Source organism: Schistocerca americana, chromosome 11 (assembly GCF_021461395.2).
Source record: "Schistocerca americana isolate TAMUIC-IGC-003095 chromosome 11, iqSchAmer2.1, whole genome shotgun sequence".
NCBI lineage: Eukaryota > Metazoa > Arthropoda > Insecta > Orthoptera > Acrididae > Schistocerca > Schistocerca americana.
In genome coordinates, this window is record NC_060129.1 from 59,789,525 (window position 1) to 59,808,841 (window position 19,317).

Sequence of the window (19,317 nt, forward strand, 5' to 3'; positions counted from 1 at the left end):
TTTGCAAAAAGGAGCTATAGTGCCGGTGCACTGACAACGATAGATGAGATGTAAGAACCGTTCTGTGGACGTTTCAAATTCAGGCAGTAGCAAACAAGCCTGCAAAATACGGCGTCATGGCATATGCGCTCTGTGATGCCAGAACGTTTTATATGTTAAATATGGAAGTATATGCAAACAGCCTACTGGACCATATCAAGTACCCAATGATGCAGAGAATGCGGTGTTACGATTGATTAGACCGACTGACAAAACAGTCAGAAACGTGACGATGGACAATTATTTTATGTCTATACCATTCGCTAACAAAATGTACGCCAATCATCGACTCACAGTAGTAGGTACTCTACAGAAGAATAAAAGAGAAATTCTACCGGAACTTCTGGACGTAAGGTATAGGCAACTAAATAGCAGTATATTCGCATATGGAGAAGAATCAAGCAACAACTGCTTGATTTGCTCATACGTCCCAAAAAAGAAACAGAAAAAGGAAGTTCTAATGTTATCCACCATGTACAGCGACGATGCTATAGACGCTCACAGCGGCGAAGCGAACAAATCTGAAGTCATAACATTTTACAATCCCACAAAAGGAGGTGTAGATATTGTCGACCGTTTGAAATCAGGATATTCTGTTTCAAGTAAAAGCAACCGCTCGCGTCTTACACTGTTTTTCAGCTTGTTCAACATAGGAGCAATAAATGCTCAAATAATAAAGGTAAAAAGAAAAAATGGTTCAAATGGCTCTGAGCGCTATGCGACTTAACTGCTGAGGTCATCAGTCGCCTAGAACTTAGAACTAATTAAACCTAACTAACCTAAGGACATCACACACATACATGCCCGAGGCAGGATTCGAACCTGCGACCGTAGCGGTCGCTCGGTTCCAGACTTTAGCGCCTAGAACCGCACGGCCACTCCGGCCGGCTTAAAGGTAAAAACAAATAATTTAATCCCACAGAGAAGATACATCACAGAATTGAGTATGCTCCTCACAAAAAAAAACACATGATCAAACGCATGTCGATTCCGAGGATATCACTTCGCTTGAAGGAGAAAATGAAAGGTGTTGTACACATTTACAAACTACCGACAGCTAAAGAAGAAAATGAATAAGGAGAAAAAACGAGATGTCACTACTGCCCTAAAAGGAAAAACAGATTCACACAGCATCGCTGCCGTCATTGTTCCAGTCTTATCTGTAAAGAACATGCAGCATCGAGTGTTCTTTTTTTTTAGCAGGGGTGTATGTCACAAGAAGCCATATATCAGTCTGACGAGTAAGAAGGAGTGTGATCAGCCTTAATTCATCACTTGCTGTAAATATTACGAACTGTTGTTCACACAGGTGTTGTAATTGTAAACAAAAAAGTTTGTGAAATCTTTGCATGTTGAAAGATTTTTAAGTTTAGCAAATTACATGTTCCATACCATGTTTATACTAATTTATAATGTTTTGGTAATAATAAAGAAATGATTTATTGTATAAACGTGTCTTTGTCTGGAATACAGAGATAAATAAGGTGCAAGATCTCATTGTTCGAAAAAATCTAACACGGGAGTTATAACGTTACAACAATATACCCCAGCGACCGCGGGACTTTCACTGTGTAAGCTGTTGCTCCATTATTCTTACATGATATTCTTCATGGTGTTTCAAAGCTTTGCGTTTTTATATACGTGAGGCCAAACTAGTAAAATGTTATGAGCCCCTGTTTACGTTACTCGAAATCATAGCTCTTTGTTCGTGTTCTTCACGAGTTCCGATAGCAAGGTATTCGATTTGTTCTCCATCAGCCGTAATGGTACAGGATTTTACAATATTTTCTTTAGCGAGTTGTAATATTTCGTCTTTGCGCGGATTTATTTCACTGTTTAAACTCATGTCGGCTAATTCTTTGTTATCTATTAACGTACATATTTGTTATTTTTGTTCGTCAGAGTTCAGTCGTAATGCGTTTATGCGTTCACTATTGTTTCAACAATGACATTTAGGTGATCGTAGCATTCTGCGAATTTGCGGGACAACTGCGCTGAGTACAGTGGTATTAATTTTTGCGAGAAGCTCTTATTTGTAGTTTCGCTGTGCCGTTTTTAAATTATTTTGTCGAGTTTCAAGAATACATAGCCTGGTCTCTACCCTCTTAATAACGGGTTGCAAGTCGTTTCTCATCTCTTGTCAAATTTCCACAGAAAAGTTTAGCTGTTTTTCCTCAAGTTTCTGGATATTTTTACTGGTTTCATCTCGTGATTTTGTATTTTATTCAAGGCTTTTTTCTCTTTTCTGAAACTGTTTTGTTGATCGTCACGGCCAACTGTTAGTGAACAGATAAACGCATTATGACTGAACTCTGACGAACAAAAAAAAAACAACTTTGTACAAAAAATTTGCCGACACGAGTTTAAACAGTGGAACAAATCCACACAATGACAAAATGGTATTTTAATAACCTGTACCATTATGGCTGATGGAGAACAAATCGAACACCTTGTTATCGCAACCCGTGAAGAACACGAATAGAGAGCTATGATTTTGAATAACGTAAGCAGGAACTCAGAGAACATTTTACTGGCTTGGTCTTCACGTGTATAGAAACGCAAAGCTTTGAAACACCATAAAGCCTATCATATAAGAATAATGGAGCAACAGCCTACACGTAGTGAAAAAAAATGGCTCTGAGCACTATGGGACTTAACATCTGACATCATCAGTCCCCTATAACTTAGAACTACTTAAAACTAACTAACCTAAGGACAACACACACATCCATGCCCGAGGCAGGTTTCGAACCTGCGACCGTAGCGGTCTCGCGGTTCCAGACCGAAGCGCCTAGAACCGCTTGGCCACACCGGCCGGCCATAGTGAAAGAAAAAGCAAGTGCGATGCTTTTGATTATCCTTGTTTATATTTTGGCACTTTCTGCATTATTATGTATTCATGGCATTTAGGTGAATTTCACCGGAACACAGTTCTACGCGCAGTCTAAACCGTAAACAGCCTTGGCTGCATACCCCAGAAGTATTGTGGGACAGACAGATTACAGCCACGATTACAAACATTTTCATACAGTCAACTTATGTGATCATTTGCTTCTACAAAAATGCACTTTCATGCAATACAGCGAAGAGTTCGCGCGTTAGTAACTGTCTCAGCGAAAAACTGCAAAAGAGGTGACAATCTGAATTCCACGCATTTTCCTACGTCAAAATGTGGGTAGGGAATACGTCAACTAGTGAACGATGTCTCCCTGAGCTGGATGTTACTATTTTTCAGTTTCTTGGCATACTCGTCTTCTACTATACTTTTTAATCGATAAGTACAAAAAATGTTCTACTACCATCGTAATGTAAATGGGCGGAAAATAATTCTCGTGACTTTTGAGCTATTCTTAAGAACGTGTCACATTGGCGACGAAGTACATCCCGATTCTGACAACTAAAAAAAAAAAATTCGATTACACACGTTTAGAGACTGTAACGAAATGTGACTCGGTTAGAGACTTCCTACTGATGGTCCTGAGCAAGGAGTTAAACTACTCAACACAAAAAACTGAAACAGGAATTGTACTCTTAGTAAACATTTTCTAATGTGAAATTTTTGGAAGTGAAACATACTGATGAAACATGTATACAGATTTGAAAACCATCATTTTTACATACAGCAGTAAAGTCATGTGTTATAAAATGATATTTAGTGGCAGTTCTGAGGAGACATACAGATAATTGAGATTATAGTTGTCTGTCCAAATGGAAAAATCAGTTTTGCAAAATAATAGTGGTAATGATGAATTACTAGTATATAAAGGATTTTCCACCAGTTCAAAGAATAGTTACAAGCTGTTAAAGGTAAGGCAGTGTTGTCTGGAAGAATTATCAGTCTCCAATGTGAAATGTATTTCTGTGACGATTTTCTTTTCATGATCAGTTATGCAGTAATGAAGGTAGATTCTGTAACCTAAGTTCTAACACTTGTAATGTCATTTACAGTTGTAATTTATTGTACTCTTTCCTTTGTAATATTTAAAAAAAAATCATTCTTCTTGCCTTACAACGGCTAAGGCAACCCTTATTACTTTTTTCTGGGGGACAGGGGAAAGGTAAGGGTCTCATATGTTTTCTGCTATTTTAAATAATTTACCTCTACTGTACTGGGACAAAGATGAATGAGCGCAGGGGATGAGAGTGAATAAGAGCCTTGACACTGCGTTTAGTTTTATCTGTGGCTGATTTGCTAGTCAATCTGTTACACAGCGCTTATATCAGGTATAGTGGCGAGCAGTTGAGTTTTTCAGGGAAGGAGATACGTTATTTGTGAATCTGGAAGAAACTATCTTGAACAGTTTATTTTGGGAGTGGAAATTCATCTTATTTATGTTAAAAGAGATTATTTTAGTGAAATTTTAAAGGTGTGATTGTAGTTTCTTTATAATGAGAGAATTTTGTTGTCGTTAGAGTCCTCTTACGTTGGGCAGTCTTTTTCTCTCTAATCAGAGTCTGATTTCTCAAGATCGATTTACTTTAAAGAAAAATTCACCTACATGATTTATAGTAAGGTTTTGAGTTTTTACCGTGTGTGCATTGCATCTTACGTCACAAGAAGCGACAGGCTGTTTCTGATAAAAAGAATTTAGAGTAAATTATTTACCTTTAGCTACTGTATCTGTTGATTTTTATATCCTTTCGAGAACGACAGTACTCCAGAGACAGAAGCAGCATGCTGAGCAAGAGGTAAGTGACTTTGATGTCAGGGAGCATCTCACCCTGCATTCTTGTGCAAACAGTGTGTAGTCAGGATTGTCATGTGTCGTAGTAGCAAGTACAGTAATTTTTAGTGAACAGTGTTGAAAATTTCAAACAATTATTTTCTTCCGAATAGAGCAGTGATTTATTTTTTGGATATTCTTAGTCTAACTTTGCACTTCATATCACAAGTCGTTCATAATGTGCTCCGGTACTGAGGTTTAGTTACATAGCTTGGATTGAGCGCACAATCAGTTTCTTTTGGCATTTAATTAGATTCGTTTCCTTTATTTCAAATTTTTGCATTTCATGACGTTTAAGGTGTTATTTCACGACACTGTTCACATGTGCAACTCAGAGCCAACAAACAGTCAGCTTTCCTCTACAATTATGTTATCTTCAGTACATGATACATGAGCAAAAAGTTTATGAAATCAATATATTCAGATTTCCCACATGAGGACGAGTATTTTATAGAAAGCTGTAACTGCGTACTGCAGTCTTCACTTGAGTTACGTTGCTAAAGTGTATTTTTCGATACTGAGTTTGGTTTCATTTCCATGTACTCTATTTTCTGTACGAACTGTGTATCTAGGTATCAGACATATCTGTCGATACTTTTTCTTTTTTTAGCTTCTCTGTTCGTCTCCTCTCCGAAAAATAGCTGAAGTTACTCTTGTCAAAACCATTCTAATTTTCTACTAATGTGCACATATCTTCGTAATTCTCTATCTCGCTCTCCAGTTCAGCTACACAGCTAAAGGCAGTTTTCTGATATTACACAAGATCTATTTACGATACATAATTTTTCAGTTCTAGGTATGTGTCATTATGACCATAACAGCTGCAGAACTTGTTTTTAAGGTACTCGATTCGTTTTGTTTCCAAGAAATGTTTCTCTTATTTATATGCAGTTGATCATAATAGTTGTAATTTGAACGATTTTTTGCGATGTAGTGAATTGCAAAATCAGTATTGTGAGTGTTGTTTACGTTTAAAAAAAATCGCTAATGATATGACGTCGCCATGTTGTTCACATCGATCGTTGCATGTGTACTACATCACTGGACAAAGTAAACGATTACTGTCACAGTTTCTCCTTTATCCCATGGATTACGTCTCAAGAAGAAGAAGATGATGATGAGTGGGAGCCGCAGAAACGAAAATATATCTATCAAATGCATAGTGTACGGTCCAGTCACATTAATACGATTACCGCCTAAGTTGGACGTCAGCGTGCAATAACCTCTCACAGACTGCAGGTGGCAGCACTAGCAGTGGAGGGTATGTAATGTGTATCAGGGCGACGCGGGTAACAGTGAAGTCGTTGTCGTAATACGGAACGGAAGGATTTATCTGATGTCCAAAAGGACACGACCATTGGCTTTCCGGCCAAGGGTGGAACCATGGCTGAGGAAACAGCGCTATCCAAATCCGGCGTTTAGGCAAGTGTGGTCCGCCAATGACTAGATAACAAGAGTGAACGACGGCTGCGAAGGTATCTACAGTCGAACATACACTATGTGATGAAAAGAATCCGAACGCCTTAGCTGCAGGTGTGGCAGGTGGTAGCCTTGATGACAGCTTCCACTATTGCAGGCATACGTTCAGTCGGGTGCTGGAAGGTTTCTTGGGGAATGGCAGCCCATTCTTCACAGAGAGCTGCACTGAGGAGAGGTATCGATGCCGGTCGGTGAAGCCTGGGACGAAGTCTGGGGTCCAAAACATCCCTAAGGTATGGTTTTGGCCCACTGTAAGCCTTGCTGACAGATTCCACTCTTGCAGGTATAGGTTCAGTCAGGTGCTGGAAGGTTTCTTGGGGAATGGCAGCCCATTCTTCACAGAGTGCTGCACTGAGGAGAGGTACCGATGTCGGTCGGTGAAGCCTGGCACGAAGTCGGCGTTCCAAAACATGGCAAAGGTGTTCTATAGGATTCACGTCAGGACTCTGTGAAGGCCAGTCCATTACAGGGATGTTATTGTCGTGTAACCACTCCACCACAGGCCATGCGTTATGAACAAGGGCTCGATCGTGTTGAGAGATGCAGTCGCCATCACCGAATTGCCCCTCAACAGGGCTAAGCAAGAAGGTGCTTAAAACATCAATGTAGGCCTGTGATAGTGCCACGCAAAACAACGAGGGGTGCTAGCCCCCTCCACTAAAAATACGACCACACACTACACACGCTGGCAGATGCCGTTCACCGGGCATTCGCCATACCCACACCCTGCTATCGGATCGTCACATTGTGTACCGCGATTCGTCACTCCCCACAACGTATTTCCGCTGTTCAGTCGTCCAATGTTTACGCTCCTTACACAGAGCGAGGCGTCGTCTGGCATTTACTGGCGTGATGTGTGGCGTATTAGCGACCGCTCGACCATGAAGTCCAAGTTTTCTCACTTCCCGCCTAACTGTGATGGTACTTGCAATCGATCCTGATGCAGTTTGGAATTCCTGTGTGATGGTCTGGACAGATGTCTGCCTACTACCCATTGCGATCCTCTTCAACTGTCGGCGGTCTCTCTCAGTCAACAGACGAGGTCAGCCTGTACGCTTTTGTGCTGCACGTGTCCCTTCACGTTTCCACTCCAGTATCACATCGAAAGCAGTGCACCTAGAGATGTTTATGAGTGTGTAAACCTTGCGTACAGACGTATGACACAACTGACACCCAATCACCTGACGGCGTTCGAAGTCCGTGAGTGCCGTGTTGATGCTTGTGAAGAACTCCTTCGGCGCTTTGAACGAGAAGGTGATGGCTTCCTTCCGAGAATCGTTACTGGGGACGGAACCTGGGTTCACTTCCACCAACCGGAAACGAAGAGAGCGAGCAAGGAATGGCGCCATTCCTCATCACCAAAACCAAAGAAGTTTCGAACAGAACCATCAGTAGGGAAAGTTATGCTGACTCTCCTTTGGGACGAAAAAGGCATCTTTTTGGAGCATTACATGCCTAGAGGGACCACTGTGACCAGTGCATCATACACAGATTTAAAAAAACCATCTGCGGCCTGCAATCAAATCAAAGGGACGTGGATTGCTGTCAGCAGGTGTCCTTTAGCAACATGACAATGCAAGGCCCCACACTGCACGTACAACAGTTGCGACAATCACAGACCTGCATTCTGAGTGTCTTCCTCATCATCCACACTCACCAGACCTTGCCTCAAGTGGTTTCCATAAGTTTGGACCACTCAAGGACGCAATGGGAGGAAAAAAGTTCCGTTCTGATGGAGAGGTACGCCACGCGGCGCATGAGTGGTTGCGTGGACTACCAAAAGAATTTTTTTCTAAAGGAATTTATGCACTTTGTAAGCGCTGGAGGACTTGCATTGAGCGTGGGGGAGATTTTGTTGAAAAGTGATACAGATTTGAACCACTTCTGCACAATAAGTGGTATTTAAAACAAATATTTAAGGTCTTCATTTGACTCGTCCTCGTATAAAATAGCGTTAATTCTACATTAATTATTGAATCTAACGGGAGGAGTGCAGGAAAGTGGGAGTTTTGGGAGGTGAGAAACTAAAATGTATCAGAAAAACGGGAAAATTAAATGAATGACAACAAATAGGAAACAGTAGCATAAAATGTGGAGCGATCGACGCACTAAATTCTAAAAGAAAAGCCAATACATGACAAACGAATATCAATGAAAAACAAGTAATATTGGAATCCATAACTAGAATTAACCAATGTAGTTCCAGTTACCGATTCCAACCGCTCCATGATTCATATGTAAATTATTTTTGCAGTTGTATACACTGAAACGTAATAGCATTTGTAATTGCTCTCTAAAACTACCGCGGTGCATAACAAAAATTGGAATCGGTAACTAGAACTGACCTTCTATATAGGTCAATTATAGTTGCCGATTCCAATATTAGTAACTTTTTTGCAGTATTTCAGAGAGCGAATACAAATGCAGAAATCATATTAGCCTACATTTTAGTACACACACGTGCTGAAATAATGATCTAATTAATGAACCACCAAATGGATGGAATCGGTAACTAGAATTGACGTATGTAGGAGGTCAAATTTCGTTACCGATTCCAACTTATCGATGGTTAATAATTTCGGACATTTTTGGTTTAAATCTGTGAGCTATGGTTTTGTAGGATTTCTACATTTCCTATTGATCTCAGAACTACTACGAGAAGCAATTCTTTCTCTTTTTCATAGTAATGAAGATAGTAATACCATACGGATAAATACTGCAATACTTTAGTGTGTACACTTGTTTAAACGATCTAAATAACGAATCGTGCAATGGTTAAAATTTGTTAGTAGAATTAACTCCAGTTACCGATTCCAGTATTTGTTAGACCCTTTACTTGTGTACTCGTCCCGTTGTATTTAAGGATTAGTATTAAAAGTTATCGCTGATTCATAATTTTATGACTTCACCATGCGTTAGACTGTACTGCATTTAAAGGTCCTTACTCGAATAAACTACGATAATAATTTATTTCAGTCATGTATACTTGTCTATTTCTATTCTTATTTATTTTCGTTACCTTTAATTCTTGTCGGTATAATTTGTGGCTAAGTCATTAATCACATGAACTGTGTTGGTAATTTTATGGTATTCTACATTCGTTTGTATACGAAAATAAATTCTGGAGTATTGGTGTGCGGGGTGGCATCCACAGCAGGTAGGACTGACGGATGACATCGAAAAAGTACAAACAAGGGCGACTCGTTTTGTACTGTCGAGAAATAGTGGAGAAAGCGCCACAGACATGATATGTGAAATGGAGTGGCAATCATTAAAACAAAGGCGTTTTTCGCTGCGACGGGATCTTCTCATGAAATCTCAATCACCAGTTTTCTCCTCCGATTGCGAAAACATTCTGTCGGCAACCACCTATGTGAGGAGAAATGATCATCAGGATAAAATAAGAGAAATCAGGAATCGCACAGAAAAATTTAAGTGCTCGTTTTACGCGCGCACCCTTCGAGAGTGGAACGGTTGAGAGACAGCTTGAAGGTGGTTCATTGAACCCTCCGCCAAGCACGTTATTGTGAATAGCACATGTAGATGCAGAATATGATTGGTTGCTTTCAAAGATTGCCCCCTACGAAGTGTCTCTGCCTTAGGAATGACGTCATTGCTAAAAAAGCCGAAGAGTGCAATCAGACACTAGAATTGACCCCAGAGTACTGTAGTGACTATAGTGCGCGACATTTACCACGGCGGCCGAGTTTAGGTTCGTTCTGCGCATCTGACGTCACAAAACACAGTCAGTCAATGAACAGAGAACGACGTTGCCAGAGCTCGATTGCAGTGCAGAGCACGGACGAGTGTCTTCAGTTTTAGAAATGTTCTTTCATAAACAAAGCAATTCAACAAAAGCAATGTCTTGATAGCAGACTTTCTTTTATAGAAAGTTTGGAAAAAGCATTTTTTATACCAGTTGCTTCATATTCTATTAATTAATTAAACCAAACAAGCAATACGCCTCCTCATTCAGGGATAGCAAGGAAAGGTGTTTCTATCACTCTCACGAACCGCTTTTTTGCAATAAAGAACAGCGATAATTGTTTATTTCGACGATACGTCAATAATTCATAGTCTTACCAACAGTGTTTGTCGGTATTTTGCGTGATGTTTTATACTCCTCCAGGAGGTTGGTTGCAAGACTAGCTGCGTTAGTGAAATGGTTAAGATGTTGGGCTGCTCAGTCCAAGGTTCAGAGTTCAAACCTCGTTCTGTGGTTAATATTTTCTTTATTTAGAAACAATATCGAAGTGTCTTACGTCATGAATTTTATTCGTTTGATTGTAATTTTTTGAAATTTCTAGTGCTTTGTCTCTTCATTATAATCATAATAAGTTTTCGGTTTTTCTAATTTTTGTCCTCCAATATTTCTTTTCACAGCAATTAAAAACAATGAAAAGACACAGATACAATATTCATTTCATCTGTTTTGTTTGTATATCTTCTCTTCCGCAGTCGGTGTTTTACTATTCATATTGAGATATATTCTTTTGCGACAGTATTAAAAGTATTATTTAGAGCAGAATTTCGGCTCGTACGTTGCCGAGCTACTTGATTGTCTGACGCAATACTTTGCTTCGCTGCTTTGGTAACATCATGATATTCAATGTTTTAGTCTACCTATGTTTTGGCAAGTATTTGCTGTCGGTTGTGACAAACACAAATTGTTTGCGCACTGGACCTCACTGACAATATATTTTAGTTTCTATGTTTTATTGCGTCCACAATTCAGTTTTGTGTAATTCGCCAACTGCGTTTTAATCAGAACGTTTTAGAAAAAACCGAAATGACTCTGGTATAAATAAAAGTTTTATTACAGTCTCTAAAGACGGAATATTTCTCAATATTACATATGACACCTATCTGGTACTTAAATTAAATGAGATATTGTTATACAGTAAATTTTATATGAAACTTAGGTATCTTCTCCACATTTCATTCTCAACATTGTGGCAACTAAAATGGACCATACGGAAAGTATACGCTATGGACTTTTACCTCTGCAAACTCTTCAAAATTTCAAAATGGTTTATTACATTTAATGCTGTTTACTATATTTAATGCTGTTTACTACATTTAATGCTGCACAATAACTGCGCTGAACATCGAAACAAAATAAAGTCATTTATGGGGGGAAGGTATCAGTCAAGAAGATGTGTAAAAATCAAATTTTTGGACCAAATAGTTTTTGTGAAATCGAATGATAAGTGTGTCAAAGCAGTCGGAATACTATGTGTCCGCACAGGCGAGCAGTGCACTGATGACAAAATCGCGCACAGCGCGGAATGCGGGGAGCACGTGACTGCAGCAGCGAAAGGGTTAATGCGGCCGTGGTGGCTTTACTTCATAAGCTGCGCGCTCCCCCCTAAACGTAAGTTTGCGAACTATACTGTACTATACCATGGCGCTGATTCTCTTGGCGCGTGCGTCGTTTGCAACTGGCAACGCAGCAATCTCCGGCGTCTGGGCGGGCATGCGCGAGCCGCCAAGATAAAAGAATTGAACTATAGTGACTGTAATGAACAGCTGTGAGTTACCTGACGTTCTCATGCCGCTGGATGTAGATCTTGTGGAACATGGAGTCCTTGGGTTTTCCCGCGATGTCTGCCTTCATCTCCATGGCAACGTGGCGGGGCAGAACCGACAGCAGCAGCCGCTCCTGCAACAATCATATTCACGTCAAACACGGTGACTCCGCTAAAGTTGACATCAATAGTAGCAAAATGGTGGACGATACCACTGCGAAGAGTACTTTTGCGTTTGAAGGGCACTCTGTGGCATTTAATAACCTGTACGCGTTTCACAAGAGAGCAAATAATAATAATACGTGGGTAATCCCAAAAGTAAGGTCTCCTATTTCTTTATAAGTACACTACTGGCCATTAATATTGCTACACCACGAAGATGACGTGCTACAGACGCGAAATTTAGCCGACAGGAAGAAGATGCTGTGATATGTAAATGATCAGCTTTTCAGAGCATTCACACAAGGTTGGCGCCGGTGGTGACACCTACAACGTGCTGACATGAGGAAAGTTTCCAACCGATTGCTCATACACAAACTTTTCTCGTGTTTGCTGGGCAAATTGTGAGCGAGTATTTTCGTACAAAAATACGACGTCGGTAATCGAGAGAGTCTAAAACTTCACAAAACTTGTCCTCACAGACATATGTCCATAGTTTTACCTATTCTGTACGTATCGCAGTGTTTTGTGTGTTCTGAGCTGCGTGCAGAAAACGGTGAAACTACAGATATGTGAAATGATATAAAACCCAAAGGCAGCGGAAACAAAAGCCGGTTCGTAAAAGAGGAAAAGTAGTGGAAGGTGAAACTGAAACTAAGTTTTGTTTTCCTTTATGACTTCAGCATCCCCTAACAACGAGGGAAAAATGTCCAGTGGACTGCACGACATGTAAAAGAGAGCGACAAACATCAGTGACCACTGATAACGCTCTGTAAATAAAAGTGGAACGCGTCTAGCAGAAAACGGGAAACAGAAAAAAAAATAATAACTGGTAACATCTGCTACGGAAAATGGACACGCAGACAGATACATTGTTTCGACGACTTTCTGCACCAGGTCGTGGCCGACTACACACGGATGGCTGCATCCTTTGTCATGAACATCCATCTATCTACTTTTAAAGCAACTTTAACATCCATGCACAAAACCACCGCTCACCATGTATAGAGCACAAATTTCAGAGCGATTCTCAACAGTTTGAGATACTCTGCCGCTGAAACCTACATTTCCGAAGAGATGAACCATTTCTTGGGACTTTGTAGTTCAGCGCTTTTTCTGAACAGTGTAACGCCCCAAGGACAGAAAACCCCAATTAACAAACTTTGTGGAGACTTAAAGCAGGAAAGCGAGTCATCTTGACAGTGACGGCAACTATTGACGATAAAATCTACACTGGTAATATTTTGATTAACACCTATATTATTCAAATACCGAGAATGGCAAACGAAAAGGGGAGATAAGAGGAAAAGTTTATCCTAGATTCTTTATCAAACATCTGTAGAATAAATTCAAAATCATATGAACAAAGGTTAAATCCAAGAAAGTAATCTACATCTACATCCATACTCCGCAAGCCACCTGACGGTGTGTGGCGGAGGGTACCTTGAGTACCTCTACCGGTTCTCCCTTCTATTCCAGTCACGCATTGTTCGTGAAAAGAAGGATTGTCGGTATGCCTCTGTGTGGGCTATAATCTCTCTGATTTTATCCTCATGGTATCTTCGCGAGATATACGTAGGAGGGAGCAATATACTGCTTGACTCTTCGTTGAAGGTATGTTCTCGAAACTTCAACATAAGCCCGTACCGAGGTACTGAGCGTCTCTCCTGCAGAGTCTTCCACTGGAGTTTATCTATCATCTCCTTAAAGCTTTCGCGATTACTGAATGATCCTGTAACGAAGCGCGCTGCTCTCCGTTGGATCTTCTCTATATCTTCTATCAACCCTATCTGGTACGGATCCCACACTGCTGAGCAGTATTCAAGCAGTGGGCGAACAAGCGTATTGTAACCTGCTTCCTTTGTTTTCGGATTGCATTTCCTTAAGATTCTTCCAATGAATCTCAGTCTGGCATCTGCTTTACCGACGATCAACTTTATATGATCATTCCATTTTAAATCACTCCTAATGCGTACTCCCAGATAATTTATGGAATTAACTGCTTCCAGTTGCTGACCTACTATATTGTAGCTAAATGATAAGGGATCTTTCTTTCTACGTATTTGCAGCACATTACACTTGTCTACATTGAGATTCAATTGCCATTCCCTGCACCATGCGTCAATTCGCTGCAGATCCTCCTGAATTTCAGTACAATTTTCCATTGTTACAACTTCTCGATATACCACAGCATCATCCATGAAAAGCCTAAGTGAACTTCCGATGTCATCCACAATGTCATTTATGTATATTGTGAATAGCAACGGTCTTACGACACTCCCCTGCGGCACACCTGAAATCACTCTTACTTCGGAAGACTTCTCTCCATTGAGAATGACATGCTGCGTTCTGTTATCTAGGAACTCTTCAATCCAGTCACACAATTGGTGTGATAGTCCATATGCTCTTACTTTGTTCATTTGACGACTGTGGGGAACTGTATCGAACGCCTTGTGGAAGTCAAGAAACACGGCATGTACCTGGGAACCCGCGTCTATGGCCCTCTAAGTCTCGTGGAGGAATAGCGCGAGCTGGGTTTCACACGATCGTCTTTTTCGAAACCCATGCTGATTCCTACAGAGTAGATTTCTAGTCTCCAGGAAAGTCATTATACTCGAACATAATACGTGTTCCAAAATTCTACAACTGATCGACGTTAGAGATATAGGTCTATAGTTCTGCACATCTGTTCGACGTCCCTTCTTGAAAACGGGGATGACCTGTGCCCTTTTCCAATTCTTTGGAACGCTACGCTCTTCTAGAGAACTACGGTACACCGCTGCAAGAAGGGGGGCAAGGTCCTTCGTGTACTCTGTGTAAAATCGAACTGATATCCCATCAGTTCGATCAAAGATAACATTTACCATGGAAGAGAGTTGTAGCCGCATCGAAAACGAAATTCAATGCGACTACAATGCAACTCGGACATGGAAATGTTCAGTTAGTTCGTTGGTCTTCAGTCGCTCTAGAGTACTTTAGCGATAGTTGTCTGGACGCAAACGCTATTAGATTGCTTCAGTTTTGGAAGCTTGATAATTCGTGACGTAGAGACTGAAGTATTGCTCAGTGATTCGACTGATGAAAGTTTATCTTTACCGTTCTCAACGCGACGGTATAGTAAGACTTCACTTGAGTGATATTGGTTTATCGCACTTAGCGTTCTTACTGATGAACAGTTACAAACCTTGAGAGCAATGGATCAACGAAAGAAAGACAAATCGTAGTCTTGAGTAGGACCCAATAAAACGAAGACACGAAGAAAGACGAGTACACCGATTAGTCAAAAGTTGTCGTCAGTGTCACGATTACTGTGTGTTGTAGGGACAAACAATTAATTACAGAAACAACAATGAAATCTGAGTCAAAAGGTAAATCTTACGTGTCGCCAAACTCTTTAAACATTTTAAGTAACTAAGTGAGTACATGAATAATGAACAGTGAAGAGTGATTACTTTAAACCAGTATTACGGCATATAAAAAAAAACGGCACTTACTCCAACATAAGTTATCCCTGGAGTTACGTCGGACCGTTGTTTATAACTGGACGTAGCAACGGCATAGCAACGCAATATTAGACAGCAAATTTTCATCCTCGCTACGTATGATGTGAAAAACGACCGTAATGATGAAATCAAGAATCAAGATTTTATTTCACCACGCAAGTAAACGGGCATAAAAGTAAAAATAACACTGGTCAACACTCATTTTCTTGCCAAGGATATTTGAGTGGCTTTAGGATGGGTTAGTGGTGCTGAGGACGAATATAGCAACCATTTATGCAGTTTGGCTCTAGTTTTTGAGATAATGCATGATTTATTCAAAAAATTAGAAAAAATTGCTAATACTGAACTCGAGCGCTACAAACTACAATGAAAAAAGAAAATAATCTTTATAAATAGCTTCTATGAAAACCTGATAGGCATTTGTCCACGTATAAAACATAATTGAAAAGTTTCTCTGTAAGTATATCATTTTCCGTCCATGACGAACCGCTTCCTGCACGCTTTCCTTTTATAGGTCTCTTCAGAACAGTCACGTTGCAGATTCCAGCAATAATCTGCCATCATATGCCTGTCCCATCTTCCTTTATATCTTTCCTCTATTCGTTTCATACCTTGATGGAACCGCTCTCCTTGTTCCTCACTGAAATCACCTAGATTACGAGGAAATCGATCCAAGTGGCTGTGAAGGAAGTGCAATTTTATGCTCATGTTAGCTCCTAAGTTTTGAAAGTTAGTGAGCATGTTTTTGACCAGTTCCTCGTAATTGGGAGCTTTATGATTCCCCAAAAAACATTTTACAACAGCGACAAAACTGTTCCAGGCCGATGCCTCAGTGACAGTCATGACACTTGTAAAATTGGTATCGTTGATGAGCCTGCGAATTTGAGGACCATCAAATATTCCTGCCTTAAGTTTTTCACTACTGAGTCCAGGGAACGTATTGCAGATGTATGTGAAGCAATTACCATTTCTGTCTAAAGCTTTGGTGAATTGCTTCATTAGTCCTAACTTAATATGTAATGGTGGAAGAACAATCTTGTCCCTACTAACCAGAGGTTCATTAATGATGTTTGCTTCACCAACAGCCATATGTTCCCTTGGAGGCCATGTTTTCTGCTTCCAATGTTCGTGCTTTGCCCTACTATCCCACATGCAGATAAAACATGGGTGCTTTGTGTATCCACTTTGTTGTCCAAGCAAGAAGTTCACCATTTTCAAATCAACACAAATCAATCACTGGTGCTGCATATACTGAATTTTCTGCAGAACCATCTTGATGATAGCATATGCTTCACAAAGTTTTGTTGAGTGGGCAATTGGAATAGATGCGTAACGATTGCCATTGTGTAGGAGAACACATTTTAAACTTCTAGTGGAACTGTCTATGAAGAGACGCCAGTCCTCTGGTCTATATTCCGGCAGCCCCAATTCAAGTAAAAGTCCAGGTATATTGCTGCAATACACTATAACCTCTTCTTGGTTGAAGTATGGAAGAAGGTTTTCTTCTCTCGTCCGGTAAGCTGTTATTTTAACAGTTGGATGAAGACAGTTCTTTTCCTTAAGCCTGGATGCTAAGAGTTATGATGCTTGCTTTGAAAGATTGAGTTCTCGTATCAAGTCACTGAGCTCCTTCTGGTCGAACTGCTGGGGTTGTGTCTCACGTCCTTCGTATTCCGAACCGCTACTTGTACATTCCTCGCCGTGCACATCGTCATCTGATGATGTTAGCGTGGGTAATGTTGTGAAGGTTGGTACAGGAACATCGTTGCTGTGCACCACCGGTCTTCTTGCTGACTCCAAATCGGGATATTCCCACTTTCGTTTTTTGAACCTATTAAAACCTTTCACATTAACAATACAAAAATAGCAATCATCTGTATGGTTCTTCTGCTCTCGCCATACCATAGGCACTCCAAAGTTTAAGCTTTTCCTTTTTCGTTTTGTCCACTGCCGTAAGCACTCCACACAGCATTTACAAACTTTATGGGGTGCCCACGCCTTGTCTTGATCTCCAACTTTAATTCCGAAATATGCCAGATACGCTTCCTTCACAAAAGGAGTGATATTCTTCCTGTTCTTTTGAAGAACGTATTCACCACAAATGTAGCAGAACTCATCTGGATGGTTCACGCAAAGACGGCGTGAAGAACTCATGTTTTCCTAAAACAAAATTGCACAAATACTACATATTATGCAGAACTTTCTTGTATTTGCATGTCAATCACATCCAACAAACATCATTAATTGTTTTGTGTGAAATGAATACTCACCTCTTATTTGCTACGTCACGATGAAAAGGTTCTATCTCCTTGAAGCTGCACTGCACATGTGCGTGACTTTCGACCATCACCATTTTTCTTGTTTACACTGAACGCTACCTATCGGCTGTTGCGGGGGTTACCTCGGCCAACAAATGAATGTCGAGTACCGCCGAATTCAAATCTGCACAACCCTCAATATCTTCAACACACGCACCGCACAACAGGACTGAACACATACTGACAGTGTGATGTTTGCATGATGTAATCCTCAACCACACAGATGCACTCCCTGAGCACAATTGTTTAATAAAGGTAGTACAATATCACTAATTAAAAAACAGGTAGCAAATACATTACACCATATATGGACCCTGCAGTCGATATTATCCACATGAAACTCTCATTTCCACAAATAACCTATATCTCAAAAACCAGAGCCAATTTGGAAAAAGTACAAATATACTCGGAATGAGTATCATAACAATATCCCATTTTCGTTCAAACTTCCCTGGCAACGAAAAAAAAATTTTATTTTGTAGAGCTGTGTAATCGATTGCAGTTTACCAGTTCGCACTAACTGAAAAGACTCTTGCGGAGAGATGGCAATATTTCTAAACCACGCGAGGAGTTGTGTTTTTACGAGAGTTGCAGATGCTGTTCCACGTCACATCGGCGGGGACGAACATCGTTAGGAGTCGCGTCTCCTCTCGGCGAGTGAAGAGTGTGTGTGTGTGTGTGTGTGTGTGTGTGTGTGTGTGTGTGGTTTGAGGTTTTCGGGCGCTAAACAGCGTGGTCGTCAGCGCCCAAACGCATAGAAACAGGAACACATGCGGTGAAGGGACGAAGACGGACAGTGAACAAGGAGAACAGCTAAAAGGCACAGACCTGACGCAGTTCCAAATCCTCACATACAGAGGCAAAACAAGAGGAGAAGAAACCCACTAAAAAGGAAAGGAAACACAAGGAAAAGAGAACAGAAATCGACGTGAAACAAGTAGGTAATCGTGACTGGCGGACCTCTTACCTAAAACCTGGGTGAGCCAGTCACCCAGCAGCACATTAAAATCCTCTCCCTAAAACCCGAGGCAACAAATTGGACAGGACACAAAACCGTAAGACCTTAACCACAGTCGTTGCGTCGTCTTGCAAAATAGAGGGCAAATCCGGTGGCAAGGAAACCACCGCCCTCTGGTCAGAGAATAAAGGACAGTCAAGTAAAATGTGGCGGACAGTAATCTGGACGCCACAAGCACTGCAGATTGGGGGATCCTCCCGCCGGAGTAAAAAAACCGTGCGTTAAGGGACTGTGCCCGATGCGGAGGCGAGTGAGGAGAACCTCATCCCGCCTGCACGACTGGTAGGACGTACGCCATGGCCGCGTGGTGGCCTTGACCAGACGCAGCTTATTTTCACCGACTGCCAGCCACTCCTCTTCCCACTGACGCATAACACGAAAACGCAGGAGGGAGGTAACAGCATGGAGGGGGACGGCACAGTCAACAACGGGAGGGAGGGAACATGCATCTTTGGCAGCCACATCCGCCAGTTCGTTTCCCCTAATACCCACGTGCCCCGGCACCCAGCAGAAGGAAACCTCCTTCCCCTGCCGCTGCAGGTGGAGTAG

General features: G+C 41.0%; 1 protein-coding gene across 1 annotated transcript in view; it reads right to left on the reverse strand.

The window, feature by feature from the left end:
• The window catches only part of LOC124554047 (adenylate cyclase type 5-like), a 589,866-nt gene that overhangs the window by 440,233 nt on the left and 130,316 nt on the right, over positions 1-19,317 (reverse strand). Inside the window, exon 2 of the mRNA XM_047128083.1 lies at positions 11,783-11,904. Within this exon, the coding sequence (XP_046984039.1) occupies positions 11,783-11,865 (83 nt within the window). The 5' untranslated portion in view covers positions 11,866-11,904. The remainder of the gene's footprint in view (positions 1-11,782; positions 11,905-19,317) is intronic.